We start from the raw sequence: 17143 nt of genomic DNA, 5'->3' as shown, positions 1-17143 counted from the left end.
CAGTCTGTGAAGCAGTTACTGTGAACGTTTTCATGCATACAGTCTGTGAAGCAGTTACTGTGAACGTTTTCATGCATACAGTCTGTGAAGCAGTTACTGTGAACGTTTTCATGCATACAGTCTGTGAAGCAGTTACTGTGAACGTTTTCATGCATACAGTCTGTGAAGCAGCTCCTGTGAACGTTTTCATGCATACAGTCTGTGACGCAGTTACTGTGAACGTTTTCATGCATACAGTCTGTGAAGCAGTTACTGTGAACGTTTTCATGCATACAGTCTGTGACACAGTTACTGTGAACGTTTTCATGCATACAGTCTGTGACACAGTTACTGTGAACGTTTTCAGGGCCCGTTTCCCGGACACAGATTAAGTGCTGGACTAGAGTGTATGCTCAATACACAATCATTGAAAGGGCCTAGGACTAATCTGTGTCCAGGAAACCAGCCCCCTGTGTTCATCATTGTCTCCAGTCTCTCACTCAAAAATAGGCCAAAAACGTGTCAATCAATCAATGATGTTTTCTAAAGCCCAGTATGTGTTTTCCTGGTACCCAGCCAAGACCTCAAAGAGCAGAGAACTAGTCACCTGATGTACGTACCTGGTTGAGGAAGATAGTGTTTTCCCTGTATCTCAACTCCTACTGCTTCTTCACTGGACCTCCGTCTCAACTCTTACTGCTTCTTCACTGGGCCTCCGTCTCAACTCTTACTGCTTCTTCACTGGGCCTCCGTCTCAACTCTTACTGCTTCTTCACTGGGCGTCCGTCTCAACTCTTACTGCTTCTTCACTGGGCCTCCGTCTCAACTCTTACTGCTTCTTCACTGGGCCTCCGTCTCAACTCTTACTGCTTCTTCACTGGGCCCCCGTCTCAACTCTTACTGCTTCTTCACTGGGCCTCCGTCTCGACTCCTACTGCTTCTTCACTGGGCCTCCGTCTCAACTCCTACTGCTTCTTCACTGGGCCTCAGTCTCAACTCCTACTGAGTCTGCCACAACAGCAGCACACAGGATAGCTCTCTGACTGCTGTGGGCTTCATTATATAAACAGAGAGCACACACCCTCTACACACACACACACACACACACACACAGAGAGAAAGAGAGAGAGACTCCTTGGCAGTGCCGTGTGGGGAGTGTGGTTTGGATTATTCCTGCCCTCGGGTCCACTGTGTTCTGAATGTGGGATATTCTGTCCCAACTGTGTTCATCTCTCTCTCTCTCTTTCACACTCAGTTCTGTCCCGAGTGTGTTTTAGCCCATACATGTTTCTGAGCAGAGGCACCACAAATTTAACCCATAGAATGACATATATCCCACATTCCTGCCAACCCCTCTTTAACGCTACTGCTTCTCTCTGTTCATCATTTATGCATAGTCACTTTAACCAGATCTACATACTACCAATCAGCCTGACTAACCGGTGTCTGTATGTAGCCTCACTACTGTTATAGCCTCACTACTGTTATAGTCTCGCTACTGTTATAGTCTCGCTACTGTTATAGCCTCTCTACTGTTATAGCCTCACTACTGTTATAGCCTCTCTACTGTTATAGCCTCACTACTGTTATAGCCTCACTACTGTTATAGCCTCTCTGCTGTTATAGCCTCTCTACTGTTATAGCCTCACTACTGTTATAGCCTCACTACTGTTATAGCCTCACTACTGTTATAGCCTCTCTACTGTATATAGCCTCTCTACTGTTATAGCCTCTCTACTGTATATAGCCTCTCTACTGTTATAGCCTCTCTACTGTATATAGCCTCTCTACTGTTATAGCCTCTCTACTGTTATAGCCTCTCTACTGTTATAGCCTCACTACTGTTATAGCCTCACTACTGTTATAGCCTCTATACTGTTATAGCCTCTCTACTGTTATAGCCTCACTACTGTTATAGCCTCTCTACTGTTATAGCCTCACTACTGTTATAGCCTCGCTACTGTTATAGCCTCTCTACTGTTATAGCCTCACTACTGTTATAGCCTCTCTACTGTTATAGCCTCTCTACTGTTATAGCCTCACTACTGTTATAGCCTCGCTACTGTTATAGCCTCACTACTGTTATAGCCTCACTACTGTATATAGCCTCTCTACTGTATATAGCCTCACTACTGTTATAGCCTCACTACTGTTATAGCCTCTCTACTGTTATAGCCTCACTACTGTTATAGCCTCTCTACTGTTATAGCCTCTCTACTGTTATAGCCTCACTACTGTATATAGCCTCGCTACTGTATATAGCCTCGCTACTGTTATAGCCTCACTACTGTTATAGCCTCTCTACTGTTATAGCCTCTCTACTGTATATAGCCTCTCTACTGTATATAGCCTCTCTACTGTTATAGCCTCACTACTGTTATAGCCTCTCTACTGTTATAGCCTCACTACTGTATATAGCCTCTCTACTGTTATAGCCTCACTACTGTATATAGCCTCACTACTGTTATAGCCTCTCTACTGTTATAGCCTCTCTACTGTTATAGCCTCACTACTGTTATAGCCTCACTACTGTTATAGCCTCTCTACTGTATATAGCCTCACTACTGTTATAGCCTCTCTACTGTTATAGCCTCTCTACTGTTATAGCCTCTCTACTGTTATAGCCTCTCTACTGTTATAGCCTCTCTACTGTTATAGCCTCACTACTGTTATAGCCTTGCTACTGTATATAGCCTCACTACTGTTATATCCTCTCTACTGTATATAGCCTCACTACTGTTATAGCCTCACTACTGTTATAGCCTCTCTACTGTTATAGCCTCTCTACTGTTATAGCCTCTCTACTGTTATAGCCTCTCTACTGTTATAGCCTCACTACTGTTATAGCCTCTCTACTGTTATAGCCTCACTACTGTTATAGCCTCTCTACTGTTATAGTCTCACTATTGTTATAGCCTCTCTACTGTTATAGCCTCACTACTGTTATAGCCTCTCTACTGTTATAGCCTCTCTACTGTTATAGCCTCACTACTGTTATAGCCTCTCTACTGTTATAGCCTCTCTACTGTTATAGCCTCACTACTGTTATAGCCTCTCTACTGTTATAGTCTCACTATTGTTATAGCCTCTCTACTGTTATAGCCTCACTACTGTTATAGCCTCTCTACTGTTATAGCCTCTCTACTGTTATAGCCTCACTACTGTATATAGCCTCTCCTACTGTTATAGCCTCTCTACTGTATATAGCCTCTCTACTGTATATAGCCTCTCTACTGTATATAGCCTCTCTACTGTATATAGCCTCTCCTACTGTTATAGCCTCTCTACTGTTATAGCCTCACTACTGTTATAGCCTCACTACTGTTATAGCCTCTCTACTGTATATAGCCTCTCTACTGTATATAGACTCTCCTACTGTATATAGCCTCTCTACTGTATATAGCCTCTCTACTGTTATAGCCTCTCTACTGTTATAGCCTCTCTACTGTTATAGTCTCTCTACTGTTAATGCCTCTCTACTGTTATAGCCTCTCTACTGTTATAGCCTCTCTACTGTTACAGCCTCACTACTGTTATAGCCTCTCTACTGTTATAGCCTCTCTACTGTTATAGCCTCACTACTGTATATAGCCTCTCTACTGTTATAGCCTCTCTACTGTATATAGCCTCTCTACTGTTATAGCCTCACTACTGTTATAGCCTCTCTACTGTTATAGCCTCTCTACTGTTATAGCCTCGCTACTGTTATAGCCTCACTACTGTTATAGCCTCTCTACTGTTATAGCCTCACTACTGTTACAGCCTCTCTACTGTTATAGCCTCTCTACTGTTATAGCCTCTCTACTGTTATAGCCTCTCTACTGTTATAGCCTCACTACTGTTATAGCCTCTCTACTGTTATAGCCTCTCTACTGTTATAGCCTCTCTACTGTGAAAAGGTGGATGTAGAACTGTTGTTACTGTGAGTGACCTGTCAATAGTATAGATCTAAGCCTGTTGTTACTGTGAGAGACCTGTCAGTAGTATAGATCTAAGCCTGTTGTTACTGTGAGTGACCTGTCAGTAGTATAGATCTAAGCCTGTTGTTACTGTGAGTGACCTGTCAGTAGTATAGATCTACGCCTGTTGTTACTGTGAGTGACCTGTCAATAGTATAGATCTAAGCCTGTTGTTACTGTGAGTGACCTGTCAATAGTATAGATGTAGAACTGTTGTTACTGTGAGTGACCTGTCAATAGTATAGATGTAGAACTGTTGTTACTGTGAGTGACCTGGCAATAGTATAGATCTAAGCCTGTTGTTACTGTGAGTGACCTGTCAATAGTATAGATCTAAGCCTGTTGTTACTGTGAGTGACCTGTCAATAGTATAGATGTAGAACTGTTGTTACTGTGAGTGACCTGTCAATAGTATAGATGTAGAACTGTTGTTACTGTGAGTGACCTGTCAATAGTATAGATGTAGGCCTGTTGTTACTGTGAGTGACCTGTCAGTAGTATAGATCTAAGCCTGTTGTTACTGTGAGTGACCTGTCAATAGTATAGATCTAAGCCTGTTGTTACTGTGAGTGACCTGTCAGTAGTATAGATCTAAGCCTGTTGTTACTGTGAGTGACCTGTCAAAAGTATAGATCTAAGCCTGTTGTTACTGTGAGTGACCTGTCAATAGTATAGATCTAAGCCTGTTGTTACTGTGAGTGACCTGTCAGTAGTATAGATCTAAGCCTGTTGTTACTGTGAGTGACCTGTCAATAGTATAGATCTAAGCCTGTTGTTACTATGAGTGACCTGTCAGTAGTATAGATCTAAGCCTGTTGTTACTGTGAGTGACCTGTCAGTAGTATAGATCTAAGCCTGTTGTTACTGTGAGTGACCTGTCAGTAGTATAGATGTAGAACTGTTGTTACTGTGAGTGACCTGTCAATAGTATAGATCTAAGCCTGTTGTTACTGTGAGTGACCTGTCAATAGTATAGATCTAAGCCTGTTGTTACTGTGAGTGACCTGTCAGTAGTATAGATCTAAGCCTGTTGTTACTGTGAGTGACCTGTCAATAGTATAGATCTAAGCCTGTTGTTACTGTGAGTGACCTGTCAATAGTATAGATCTGTTGTTACTGTGAGTGACCTGTCTATAGTATAGATCTTAGCCTGTTGTTACTGTGAGTGACCTGTCAGTAGTATAGATCTAAGCCTGTTGTTACTGTGAGTGACCTGTCAGTAGTATAGATCTAAGCCTGTTGTTACTGTGAGTGACCTGTCAGTAGTATAGATCTAAGCCTGTTGTTACTGTGAGTGACCTGTCAATAGTATAGATCTAAGCCTGTTGTTACTGTGAGTGACCTGTCAGTAGTATAGATCTAAGCCTGTTGTTACTGTGAGTGACCTGTCAATAGTATAGATCTAAGCCTGTTGTTACTGTGAGTGACCTGTCAGTAGTATAGATCTAAGCCTGTTGTTACTGTGAGTGACCTGTCAGTAGTATAGATGTAGAACTGTTGTTACTGTGAGTGACCTGTCAGTAGTATAGATCTAAGCCTGTTGTTACTGTGAGTGACATGTAAATAGTATAGATCTAAGCCTGTTGTTACTGTGAGTGACCTGTCAATAGTATAGATCTAAGCCTGTTGTTACTGTGAGTGACCTGTCAGTAGTATAGATCTAAGCCTGTTGTTACTGTGAGTGACCTGTCAGTAGTATAGATCTAAGCCTGTTGTTACTGTGAGTGACCTGTCAATAGTATAGATCTAAGCCTGTTGTTACTGTGAGTGACCTGTCAGTAGTATAGATCTAAGCCTGTTGTTACTGTGAGTGACCTGTCAGTAGTATAGATCTAAGCCTGTTGTTACTGTGAGTGACCTGTCAATAGTATAGATCTAAGCCTGTTGTTACTGTGAGTGACCTGTCAATAGTATAGATCTAAGCCTGTTGTTACTATGAGTGACCTGTCATTAGTATAGATCTAAGCCTGTTGTTACTGTGAGTGACCTGTCAGTAGTATAGATCTAAGCCTGTTGTTACTGTGAGTGACCTGTCAGTAGTATAGATGTAGAACTGTTGTTACTGTGAGTGACCTGTCAATAGTATAGATCTAAGCCTGTTGTTACTGTGAGTGACCTGTCAATAGTATAGATCTAAGCCTGTTGTTACTGTGAGTGACCTGTCAGTAGTATAGATCTAAGCCTGTTGTTACTGTGAGTGACCTGTCAATAGTATAGATCTAAGCCTGTTGTTACTGTGAGTGACCTGTCAATAGTATAGATCTGTTGTTACTGTGAGTGACCTGTCTATAGTATAGATCTTAGCCTGTTGTTACTGTGAGTGACCTGTCAGTAGTATAGATCTAAGCCTGTTGTTACTGTGAGTGACCTGTCAGTAGTATAGATCTAAGCCTGTTGTTACTGTGAGTGACCTGTCAGTAGTATAGATCTAAGCCTGTTGTTACTGTGAGTGACCTGTCAATAGTATAGATCTAAGCCTGTTGTTACTGTGAGTGACCTGTCAGTAGTATAGATCTAAGCCTGTTGTTACTGTGAGTGACCTGTCAATAGTATAGATCTAAGCCTGTTGTTACTGTGAGTGACCTGTCAGTAGTATAGATCTAAGCCTGTTGTTACTGTGAGTGACCTGTCAGTAGTATAGATGTAGAACTGTTGTTACTGTGAGTGACCTGTCAGTAGTATAGATCTAAGCCTGTTGTTACTGTGAGTGACATGTCAATAGTATAGATCTAAGCCTGTTGTTACTGTGAGTGACCTGTCAATAGTATAGATCTAAGCCTGTTGTTACTGTGAGTGACCTGTCAGTAGTATAGATCTAAGCCTGTTGTTACTGTGAGTGACCTGTCAGTAGTATAGATCTAAGCCTGTTGTTACTGTGAGTGACCTGTCAATAGTATAGATCTAAGCCTGTTGTTACTGTGAGTGACCTGTCAGTAGTATAGATCTAAGCCTGTTGTTACTGTGAGTGACCTGTCAGTAGTATAGATCTAAGCCTGTTGTTACTGTGAGTGACCTGTCAGTAGTATAGATCTAAGCCTGTTGTTACTGTGAGTGACCTGTCAATAGTATAGATCTAAGCCTGTTGTTACTGTGAGTGACCTGTCAGTAGTATAGATCTAAGCCTGTTGTTACTGTGAGTGACCTGTCAATAGTATAGATCTAAGCCTGTTGTTACTGTGAGTGACCTGTCAATAGTATAGATCTAAGCCTGTTGTTACTGTGAGTGACCTGTCAGTAGTATAGATCTAAGCCTGTTGTTACTGTGAGTGACCTGTCAATACTATAGATCTAAGCCTGTTGTTACTGTGAGTGACCTGTCAATAGTATAGATCTAAGCCTGTTGTTACTATGAGTGACCTGTCAGTAGTATAGATCTAAGCCTGTTGTTACTGTGAGTGACCTGTCAGTAGTATAGATCTAAGCCTGTTGTTACTGTGAGTGACCTGTCAATAGTATAGATCTAAGCCTGTTGTTACTGTGAGTGACCTGTCAGTAGTATAGATCTAAGCCTGTTGTTACTGTGAGTGACCTGTCAATAGTATAGATCTAAGCCTGTTGTTACTGTGAGTGACCTGTCAGTAGTATAGATCTAAGCCTGTTGTTACTGTGAGTGACCTGTCAATAGTATAGATCTAAGCCTGTTGTTACTGTGAGTGACCTGTCAGTAGTATAGATCTAAGCCTGTTGTTACTGTGAGTGACCTGTCAGTAGTATAGATCTAAGCCTGTTGTTACTGTGAGTGACCTGTCAATAGTATAGATCTAAGCCTGTTGTTACTGTGAGTGACCTGTCAGTAGTATAGATCTAAGCCTGTTGTTACTGTGAGTGACCTGTCAGTAGTATAGATCTAAGCCTGTTGTTACTGTGAGAGACCTGTCAATAGTATAGATCTAAGCCTGTTGTTACTGTGAGTGACCTGTCAATAGTATAGATGTAGAACTGTTGTTACTGTGAGTGACCTGTCAATAGTATAGATCTAAGCCTGTTGTTACTGTGAGTGACCTGTCAGTAGTATAGATCTAAGCCTGTTGTTACTGTGAGTGACCTGTCAGTAGTATAGATCTAAGCCTGTTGTTACTGTGAGTGACCTGTCAATAGTATAGATCTAAGCCTGTTGTTACTGTGAGTGACCTGTCAATAGTATAGATATAAGCCTGTTGTTACTGTGAGTGACCTGTCAGTAGTATAGATCTAAGCCTGTTGTTACTGTGAGTGACCTGTCAGTAGTATAGATCTAAGCCTGTTGTTACTGTGAGTGACCTGTCAATAGTATAGATCTAAGCCTGTTGTTACTGTGAGTGACCTGTCAGTAGTTCTACTGTTGTTACTGTGAGTGACCTGGCAATAGTATAGATCTAAGCCTGTTGTTACTGTGAGTGACCTTTCAGTAGTATAGATCTAAGCCTGTTGTTACTGTGAGTGACCTGTCAGTAGTATACAGTGGCAAGAAAAAGCATGTGAACCCTTTTGGAAATACCTGTATTTCTGCATAAATTGGTCATAAAATGTTCATCTGATCTTCATCTAAGTCACAACAATAGACAAACACAGTTTGCTTAAACTAATAACTCACAAAAATAATTATATGTTTTCATGTCTTTGTTGAACACACCGTGTAAACATTCCCAGTGCAGGGTGGGAAAAGTATGTGAACCCTTGGATTTAATAACTGTTTGACCGACCTTTGGCAGCAATAAACTCAACCAAACGTTTTCTGTAGTTGCGGATCAGACCTGCACAAAGGTCAGGAGGAATTTTGGACCATTCCTCTTTGCAAAACTGTTTCAGTTCAGAAATGTTCAAGGGATGTCTGTGTGAACTGCTCTCTCGAGGTCATGCCACAGCATCTCAATCAGGTTGAGGTGAGGACTCTGACTGGGACACTCCAGAAGGCGTATTTTCTGTTGAAGCCGTCTGTTGTCGATTTACTTCTGTGATTTGGGTCGTTGTCCTGTTGCATCACCCAACTTCTGTTGAACTTCAGTTGGCGGACAGAAAGCCTGACATTCTCCTGCAAAATGTCTTGATAAACTTGGGAATTCATTTTTCTGCCAACGATAGCAAACTGTCCAGGCCCTGAGGCAGCAAAGCAGCATCAAACCATGATGCTCACTCCACTATACTTTATAGTTGGGATGAGGTTTTCATGTTGGTGTGCTGTGCCTTTTTTCTCCACACATAGTGTTGTCTGTTCTTTCCAAACAACTCAATTGTAGTTTCATCAGTCCACAGAATATTTTGCCGCTAGCGCTGTGGAACATCCAGGTGCACTTTTGTAAACTTCAGACGTGCAGCAATGGTTTTTCTGGACAGCAGTGGATTCTTCCGTGGTGCCCTCCCATGAACACCATTCCTGTTTAGTGTTTTACGTATCGAAGACTCGTTAACAGAGATGTTAGCATGTTCCAGAGATTTCTGTAGGTCTTAAGCTGACACTCTAGGATTCTTCTTAACCTCATTGAGCATTCTGCGCTGTGCTCTTGCAGCCATCTTTGCAGGACGGCCACTCCTAGGGAGAGTAGCAACAGTGCTGAACGTTCTCCATTTATAGACAATTCGTCTTACCGTGGACTGATGAACATCAAGGCTTTTAGAGATACTTTTGTAACCCTTTCCAGCTTTATTGCCGTCAACAATTCTTAATCTTAGGTCTTCTGAGATCTCTTTTGTTCCAGTCATGGGTCACATCAGGCAATGCTTCTTGAGAAAAGCAAACTCAGATTTTGTGAGTGGATTTAAAGGGCAGCTCTAACCAACATCTCCAATATCGTCTCATTGATTGGACTCCAGGTTAGCTGACTCCTGACTCCAATTAGCTTTTGGAGAAGTCAGTAGCCTCTGGGTTCGCATACTTTTTCCAAACTACATTGTGAGTGTTTAAATGATGTATTCAATATAGACAATAAAAATACAATCATTTGTGTGTTATTAGTTTAAGCAGACTATGTTTTGTCTATTGTTGTGACTTAGATGAAGATCAGATCAAATTTGATGGACCAATTTATTCAGAAATCCAGGTAATTCCAAAGGGTTCACATACTTTTCCTTGCCACTGGAGGTGTGGGCCTGTTGTTACTGTGAGTGCAAACCACATAGACTGGGTCCAATCAGAGGATAATATATTTTATTTTTGAATTGTTCAATCAAATACACCGTATGGTAGTCTGAGGATAAATGTTTTAATGATATTGTGGAAGGTGGGTTACATTCATAATCAGTTCCAGTTAGTTCTATGGGTCTATGATTTGTACCTGTTTAATCATCAGTCAATTAAAAGCTTTCCCTGAGGTGTTTCCTTCAGAAGCCAGCTGTTCACACACCTGCCTTGCCTGAAGCAGGTACATACCATAGAGAATGATAGAGACAACAGACACCCTCCAGGGGGCAGTGAAATCACCAACCTTGTCTTTATACCTGTTCAGACAACACCCTCCAGGGGGCAGTATATCACCAACCTTGTCTTTATACCTGTTCAGACAACACCCACCAGGGGGCAGTAAATCACCAACTTTGTCTTTATACCTGTTCAGACAACACCCTCCAGGGGGCAGTAAATCACCAACCATGTCTTTAAACCTGTTTAGACAACACCCTCCAGGGTGCAGTAAATCACCAACCTTGTCTTTATACCTGTTCAGACAACACCGTCCAGGGGGCAGTAAAATCACCAAACTTATCTTTATACCTGTTCAGACAACACCCTCCAGGGGGCAGTAAATCACAAACCTTGTCTTTATACCTGTTCGGACAACACCCTCCAGGGGGCAGTAAATCACCAACCTTGTCTTTATACCTGTTCGGACAACACCCTCCAGGGGGCAGTAAATCACCAACCTTGTCTTTATACCCGTTCAGACAACACCCTCCAGGGGGCAGTAAATCACCAACCTTGTCTTTATACCTGTTCAGACAACACCCTCCAGGGGCAGTAAATCACCAACCTTGTCTTTATACCTGTTCAGACAACACCCTCCAGGGGGCAGTAAATCACCAACCTTGTATTTATACCTGTTCAGACAACACCCTCCAGGGGGCAGTAAATCACCAACTTTGTCTTTATACCTGTTCAGACAACACCCTCCAGGGGGCAGTAAATCACCAACCTTGTCTTTATATCCGTTCAGACAACACCCTCCAGGGGGCAGTAAATCACCAACCTTGTATTTATACCTGTTCAGACAACACCCTCCAGGGGGCAGTAAATCACCAACCTTGTCTTTATACCTGTTCAGACAACACCCTCCAGGGGGCAGTAAATCACCAACCTTGTCTTTATACCCGTTCAGATAACACCCTCCAGGGGGCAGTAAATCACCAACCTTGTCTTTATACCTGTTCAGACAACACCCTCCAGGGGGCAGTAAATCACCAACCTTGTCTTTATACTTGTTCAGACAACACCCTCCAGGTGGAAGTATGCACACTTTTAGTTTGTATACTAACTACAGTGATTATGACAGTCCACCACAACCTAATAATATTAATAATAATAATTTAGTAAAACTCTATAGAGCTTTTAATTATATATACATATATATATATATATATATATATATATATATCAACATACCTTGTCATGATACGGAAGGGGTGGGCAGCATTAAATCTCATCATCTGGTGTTTTCCATTTATTAGAAAATCGGAAAATGTTCTTTGAAGGAAAAGTGTCCTACACAAAGAAATAGATAGAGGACTCATCTTTATGTGTGGATTATTTGATCGAATATAAGTTTTGTAAGGCTTCGGTTGTTACGAGTGTACTGATATAAGTAGGACACGTGCCATCCAGATAGCTTTGAAAAAAAACACATTATATCGAAGTTGTGCCTGTTATTCACACACCAATCTGCCCTCTCATTGTCTAGAATGGTCCTACCTGATCTTGCCTCCTCCCACTGCCTTCCATTTTTTAACACATTTATTTTCATTGTTAGATCGACCACTTTAAATTCTGGTCAATATAATGGACAGTCTGTGCTTACAACCCACAGGAATCCCCACCCAGTTGACTACTTTAAAATGGCAGAAGAATGGTGGAAGCCTTCAATGGTGCTGCCCATACTATAACAGCCTTTTGGCCACTTAAGGTCTCTGTCAATCTCTATGGTAATACCTCACAACAGACGCTCCTCGTTGGTTGCTTTAAAGTAATTCAACGTCGGGGGTTTCCGTTTCCTGTACGGTTGCTAAGTAACACTTCCTGTGCGTTGAATGTGTAGAAAAGTAAATAACGCCTAAACATGGTGCACTAATTGTGATTATTGGTGAACCGGCAATCATTTTTCGCGTGAAAATAGTCTTATCTTTGAGAACTGTAGATTTAGCGGCAAAATCATGACACTGACAACGATTAAAGACGGCGAATACACCGCCACTGTCTACAAAATGGTGAGAAGTTGGTCGCTTGCATAGCTAACGTTACAACGCTAGCCATGATAGCTAGCTAGCTGACAATGAAACTGGTTATTTTAACTTGTGGTATTTTATCAAGTTATCATGTTGATTATATAGCGAATTCAAGCCAGCTAACGTCACAATACGAATTTCACAAATTGGGGCTATAGCAAGCTAGCTAACTTTGATTAAGCTAGCCTGACAGACCCTTCAATTTCAAGGCTCAGGCTAGCTAACGAACTAAGTGTGACAACATAGCTAGCTAGATAGCTAATGTATTATTTTATAACTAGCTGCTAACTCTGTTCTCCTACAGATCAAAGATGGGCGGTATGGAGAGGCTATCCACATCCTCAGCAATGAACTGCAGAAACAGATGAAGGTAGTGAGTGAGTGTGTGTGTCTGTCTGTGTGTGTGCTCCCAGGTCTGTTGTCTCCTTCTATAGCCTGGTCACATATCTGTTGTCTCCTTCTATAGCCTGGTCCCAGATCTGTTTTCTTCTTCTATTGCCTGGTCCCAGGTCTGTCGTCTCCTATAGCCTGGTCCCAGGTCTGTCGTCTCCTTCTATAGCCTGGTCCCAGATTAGTTGTCTCCTTCTATAGCCCGGTCCCAGATCTGTTTTCTCCTTTTATAGCCTGGTCCCAGATCTGTTGTCTCCTTCTATAGCTTCGTCCCAGGTCTGTCGTCTCCTTCTATAGCCTGGTCCCAGATCTGTTGTCTCCTCCTATAGCCTGCTCCCAGATCAGTTTGTGCTATTGCCAACTCCATTGCTGTCACCGGCAAGCCAATGTTTAGCTTGGTAATGAGTGACAAGGGCTTGTCATGATAGCACAAACAGACTGTCCCTCAGACTATTTCATTGGACTATACATCTAGGGCTCGATTCAATCCGTATCGGCAAAGTTCATCGCTATAGCGTTCTTGAAATTTTAAAGGTCATTTTCGATTACCTTTAGCCAATATATGCAGCGTTTACCGTGACTGCAGTCTCATGGAATGCGGGAACATTACCTTTAAATGTCAATCGCCATATAGTGCTGAACTTGGGCGATATGGATTGAATGGAGCCCGTAATCTTCTTATTCTCCTCCTCCTCTACCTTCTCCTCCTCCTCCCAGTCACGGGCAGCCCTGTCTCTGCTAGGCTACTGCTACTACCACATGCAGGACTTCACCAACGCAGCAGAGTGCTATGAGCAGCTGACTCAGCTGCACCCCGAGGTGGAGGAGTACAGGCTGTATTACGCCCAGTCTCTGTACGGGGCCTGTGCCTACCCCGAGGCCATGAAGGCGACCTTTCTATTGGACAACCCTACCAGCCACACCAAGGTACACTTCCTACATCAAGTTATAATACCAAGGTAGAGGTAGAATCAGTGCTTCATTTGAGCCGGATCCTGCCACAACAGGACCCAGAACCTCTCAGTTTTGGACTGTTTTGTTCCGGAACCTATTTACCAGGATCCGGAACCTCCCCACCAGGTAGAGTTATAATGTTTACTACCAGGTAGAGTTATAATGTTTACTACCAGGTAGAGTTATAATGTTTACTACCAGACCCACCAGGTAGAGTTATAATGTTTACTACCAGACCCACCAAGTAGAGTTATAATGTTTACTACCAGGTAGAGTTATAATGTTTACTACCAGGTAGAGTTATAATGTTTACTACCAGACCCACCAAGTAGAGTTATAATGTTTACTACCAGACCAACCAGGTAGAGTTATAATGTTTACTACCAGGTAGAGTTATAATGTTTACTACCAGACCCACCAGGTAGAGTTATAATGTTACTACCAGACCCACCAAGTAGAGTTATAATGTTTACTACCAGACCCACCAAGTAGAGTTATAATGTTTAATGTTTACTACCAGACCCACCAAGTAGAGTTATAATGTTTACTACCAGACCCACCAAGTAGAGTTATAATGTTTACTACCAGACCCACCAGTAGAGTTATAATGTTTACTACCAGACCCACCAATAATGTTTACTACCAGGTAGAGTTATAATGTTTACTACCAGACCCACCAAGTAGAGTTATAATGTTTACTACCAGGTAGAGATAATGTTATAATGTTTACTACCAGACCCTACCAGGTAGAGTTATAATGTTTACTACCAGGTAGAGTTATAATGTTTACTACCAGACCCACCAAGTAGAGTTATAATGTTTACTACCAGGTAGAGTTATAATGTTTACTACCAGGTAGAGTTATAATGTTTACTACCAGGTAGAGTTATAATGTTTACTACCAGACCCACCAGGTAGAGTTATAATGTTTACTACCAGGTAGAGTTATAATGTTTACTACCAGACCACTACCAGGTAGAGTTATAATGTTTACTACCAGGTACCCACCAGGTAGAGTTATAATGTTTACTACCAGGTAGAGTTATAATGTTTACTACCAGGTAGAGTTATAATGTTTACTACCAGGTAGAGTTATAATGTTTACTACCAGGTAGAGTTATAATGTTTACTACCAGGTAGAGTTATAATGTTTACTACCACCAGGTAGAGTTATAATGTTTACTACCAGGTAGAGTTATAATGTTTACTACCAGGTAGAGTTATAATGTTTACTACCAGGTAGAGTTATAATGTTTACTACCAGGTAGAGTTATAATGTTTACTACCAGGTAGAGTTATAATGTTTACTACCAGGTAGAGTTATAATGTTTACTACCAGGTAGAGTTATAATGTTTACTACTAGGTAGACCCACCAGGTAGAGTTATAATGTTTACTACCAGGTAGAGTTATAATGTTTACTACCAGGTAGAGTTATAATGTTTACTACCAGGTAGAGTTATAATGTTTACTACCAGGTAGAGTTATAATGTTTACTACCAGGTAGAGTTATAATGTTTACTACCAGGTAGAGTTATAATGTTTACTACCAGGTAGAGTTATAATGTTTACTACCAGGTAGAGTTATAATGTTTACTACCAGGTAGAGTTATAATGTTTACTACCAGGTAGAGTTATAATGTTTACTACCAGACCCACCAGGTAGAGTTATAATGTTTACTACCAGGTAGAGTTATAATGTTTACTACCACCAGGTAGAGTTATAATGTTTACTACCAGGTAGAGTTATAATGTTTACTACCAGGTAGAGTTATAATGTTTACTACCAGGTAGAGTTATAATGTTTACTACCAGGTAGAGTTATAATGTTTACTACCAGACCAACCAGGTAGAGTTATAATGTTTACTACCAGACCAACCAGGTAGAGTTATAATGTTTACTACCAGGTAGAGTTATAATGTTTACTACCAGGTAGAGTTATAATGTTTACTACCAGGTAGAGTTATAATGTTTACTACCAGGTAGAGTTATAATGTTTACTACCAGACCCACCAGGTAGAGTTATAATGTTTACTACCAGGTAGAGTTATAATGTTTACTACCAGGTAGAGTTATAATGTTTACTACCAGGTAGAGTTATAATGTTTACTACCAGGTAGAGTTATAATGTTTACTACCAGGTAGAGTTATAATGTTTACTACCAGGTAGAGTTATAATGTTTACTACCAGGTAGAGTTATAATGTTTACTACCAGGTAGAGTTATAATGTTTACTACCAGGTAGAGATAATGTTTACTAAGGTAGAGTTATAATTTTACTACCAGGTAGAGTTATAATGTTTACTACCAGGTAGAGTTATAATGTTTACTACCAGGTAGAGTTATAATGTTTACTACCCAGGTAGAGTTATAATGTTTACTACCAGGTAGAGTTATAATGTTTACTACCAGGTAGAGTTATAATGTTTACTACCTACCAGGTAGAGTTATAATGTTTACTACCAGGTAGAGTTATAATGTTTACTACCAGGTAGAGTTATAATGTTTACTACCAGGTAGAGTTATAATGTTTACTACCAGGTAGAGTTATAATGTTTACTACCAGGTAGAGTTATAATGTTTACTACCAGACCCACCAGGTAGAGTTATAATGTTTACTACCAGGTAGAGTTATAATGTTTACTACCAGGTAGAGTTATAATGTTTACTACCAGGTAGAGTTATAATGTTTACTACCAGACCCACCAGGTAGAGTTATAATGTTTACTACCAGGTAGAGTTATAATGTTTACTACCAGGTAGAGTTATAATGTTTACTACCAGGTAGAGTTATAATGTTTACTACCAGACCCACCAGGTAGAGTTATAATGTTTACTACCAGGTAGAGTTATAATGTTTACTACCAGACCCACCAGGTAGAGTTATAATGTTTACTACCAGGTAGAGTTATAATGTTTACTACCAGGTAGAGTTATAATGTTTACTACCAGACCCACCAGGTAGAGTTATAATGTTTACTACCAGGTAGAGTTATAATGTTTACTACCAGGTAGAGTTATAATGTTTACTACCAGGTAGAGTTATAATGTTTACTACCAGACCCACCAGGTAGAGTTATAATGTTACTACCAGGTAGAGTTATAATGTTTACTACCAGACCCTACCAGGTAGAGTTATAATGTTTACTACCAGGTAGAGTTATAATGTTTACTACCAGGTAGAGTTATAATGTTTACTACCAGGTAGAGTTATAATGTTTACTACCAGGTAGAGTTATAATGTTTACTACCAGGTAGAGTTATAATGTTTACTACCAGGTAGAGTTATAATGTTTACTACCAGGTAGAGTTATAATGTTTACTACCAGACCCACCAGGTAGAGTTGTAATGTTTACTACCAGGTAGAGTTGTAATGTTTACTACCAGGTAGAGTTATAATGTTTACTACCAGGTGAGTTATAATGTTTACTACCAGGTAGAGTTATAATGTTTA

General features: G+C 40.8%; 1 protein-coding gene across 1 annotated transcript; it reads left to right on the top strand.

Moving 5' to 3' along the window:
- Positions 1-12123: 12123 nt before the first annotated feature.
- LOC135532112 (intraflagellar transport protein 70A-like) lies at positions 12124-13661 on the top strand (the record flags this gene model as incomplete). Its single annotated transcript, XM_064959739.1, has 3 exons — positions 12124-12326; positions 12649-12714; positions 13452-13661. Coding segments are annotated over exons 1-3 (330 nt in total), but the record flags the coding sequence as incomplete, so codon positions are not given.
- Between the last annotated feature and the right edge of the window lie 3482 nt (positions 13662-17143).

This window comes from Oncorhynchus masou, unplaced genomic scaffold (genome assembly GCF_036934945.1).
Source record: "Oncorhynchus masou masou isolate Uvic2021 unplaced genomic scaffold, UVic_Omas_1.1 unplaced_scaffold_1730, whole genome shotgun sequence".
NCBI classification, from domain to species: domain Eukaryota; kingdom Metazoa; phylum Chordata; class Actinopteri; order Salmoniformes; family Salmonidae; genus Oncorhynchus; species Oncorhynchus masou.
This window is presented reverse-complemented; position numbering and strand designations above follow the sequence as displayed.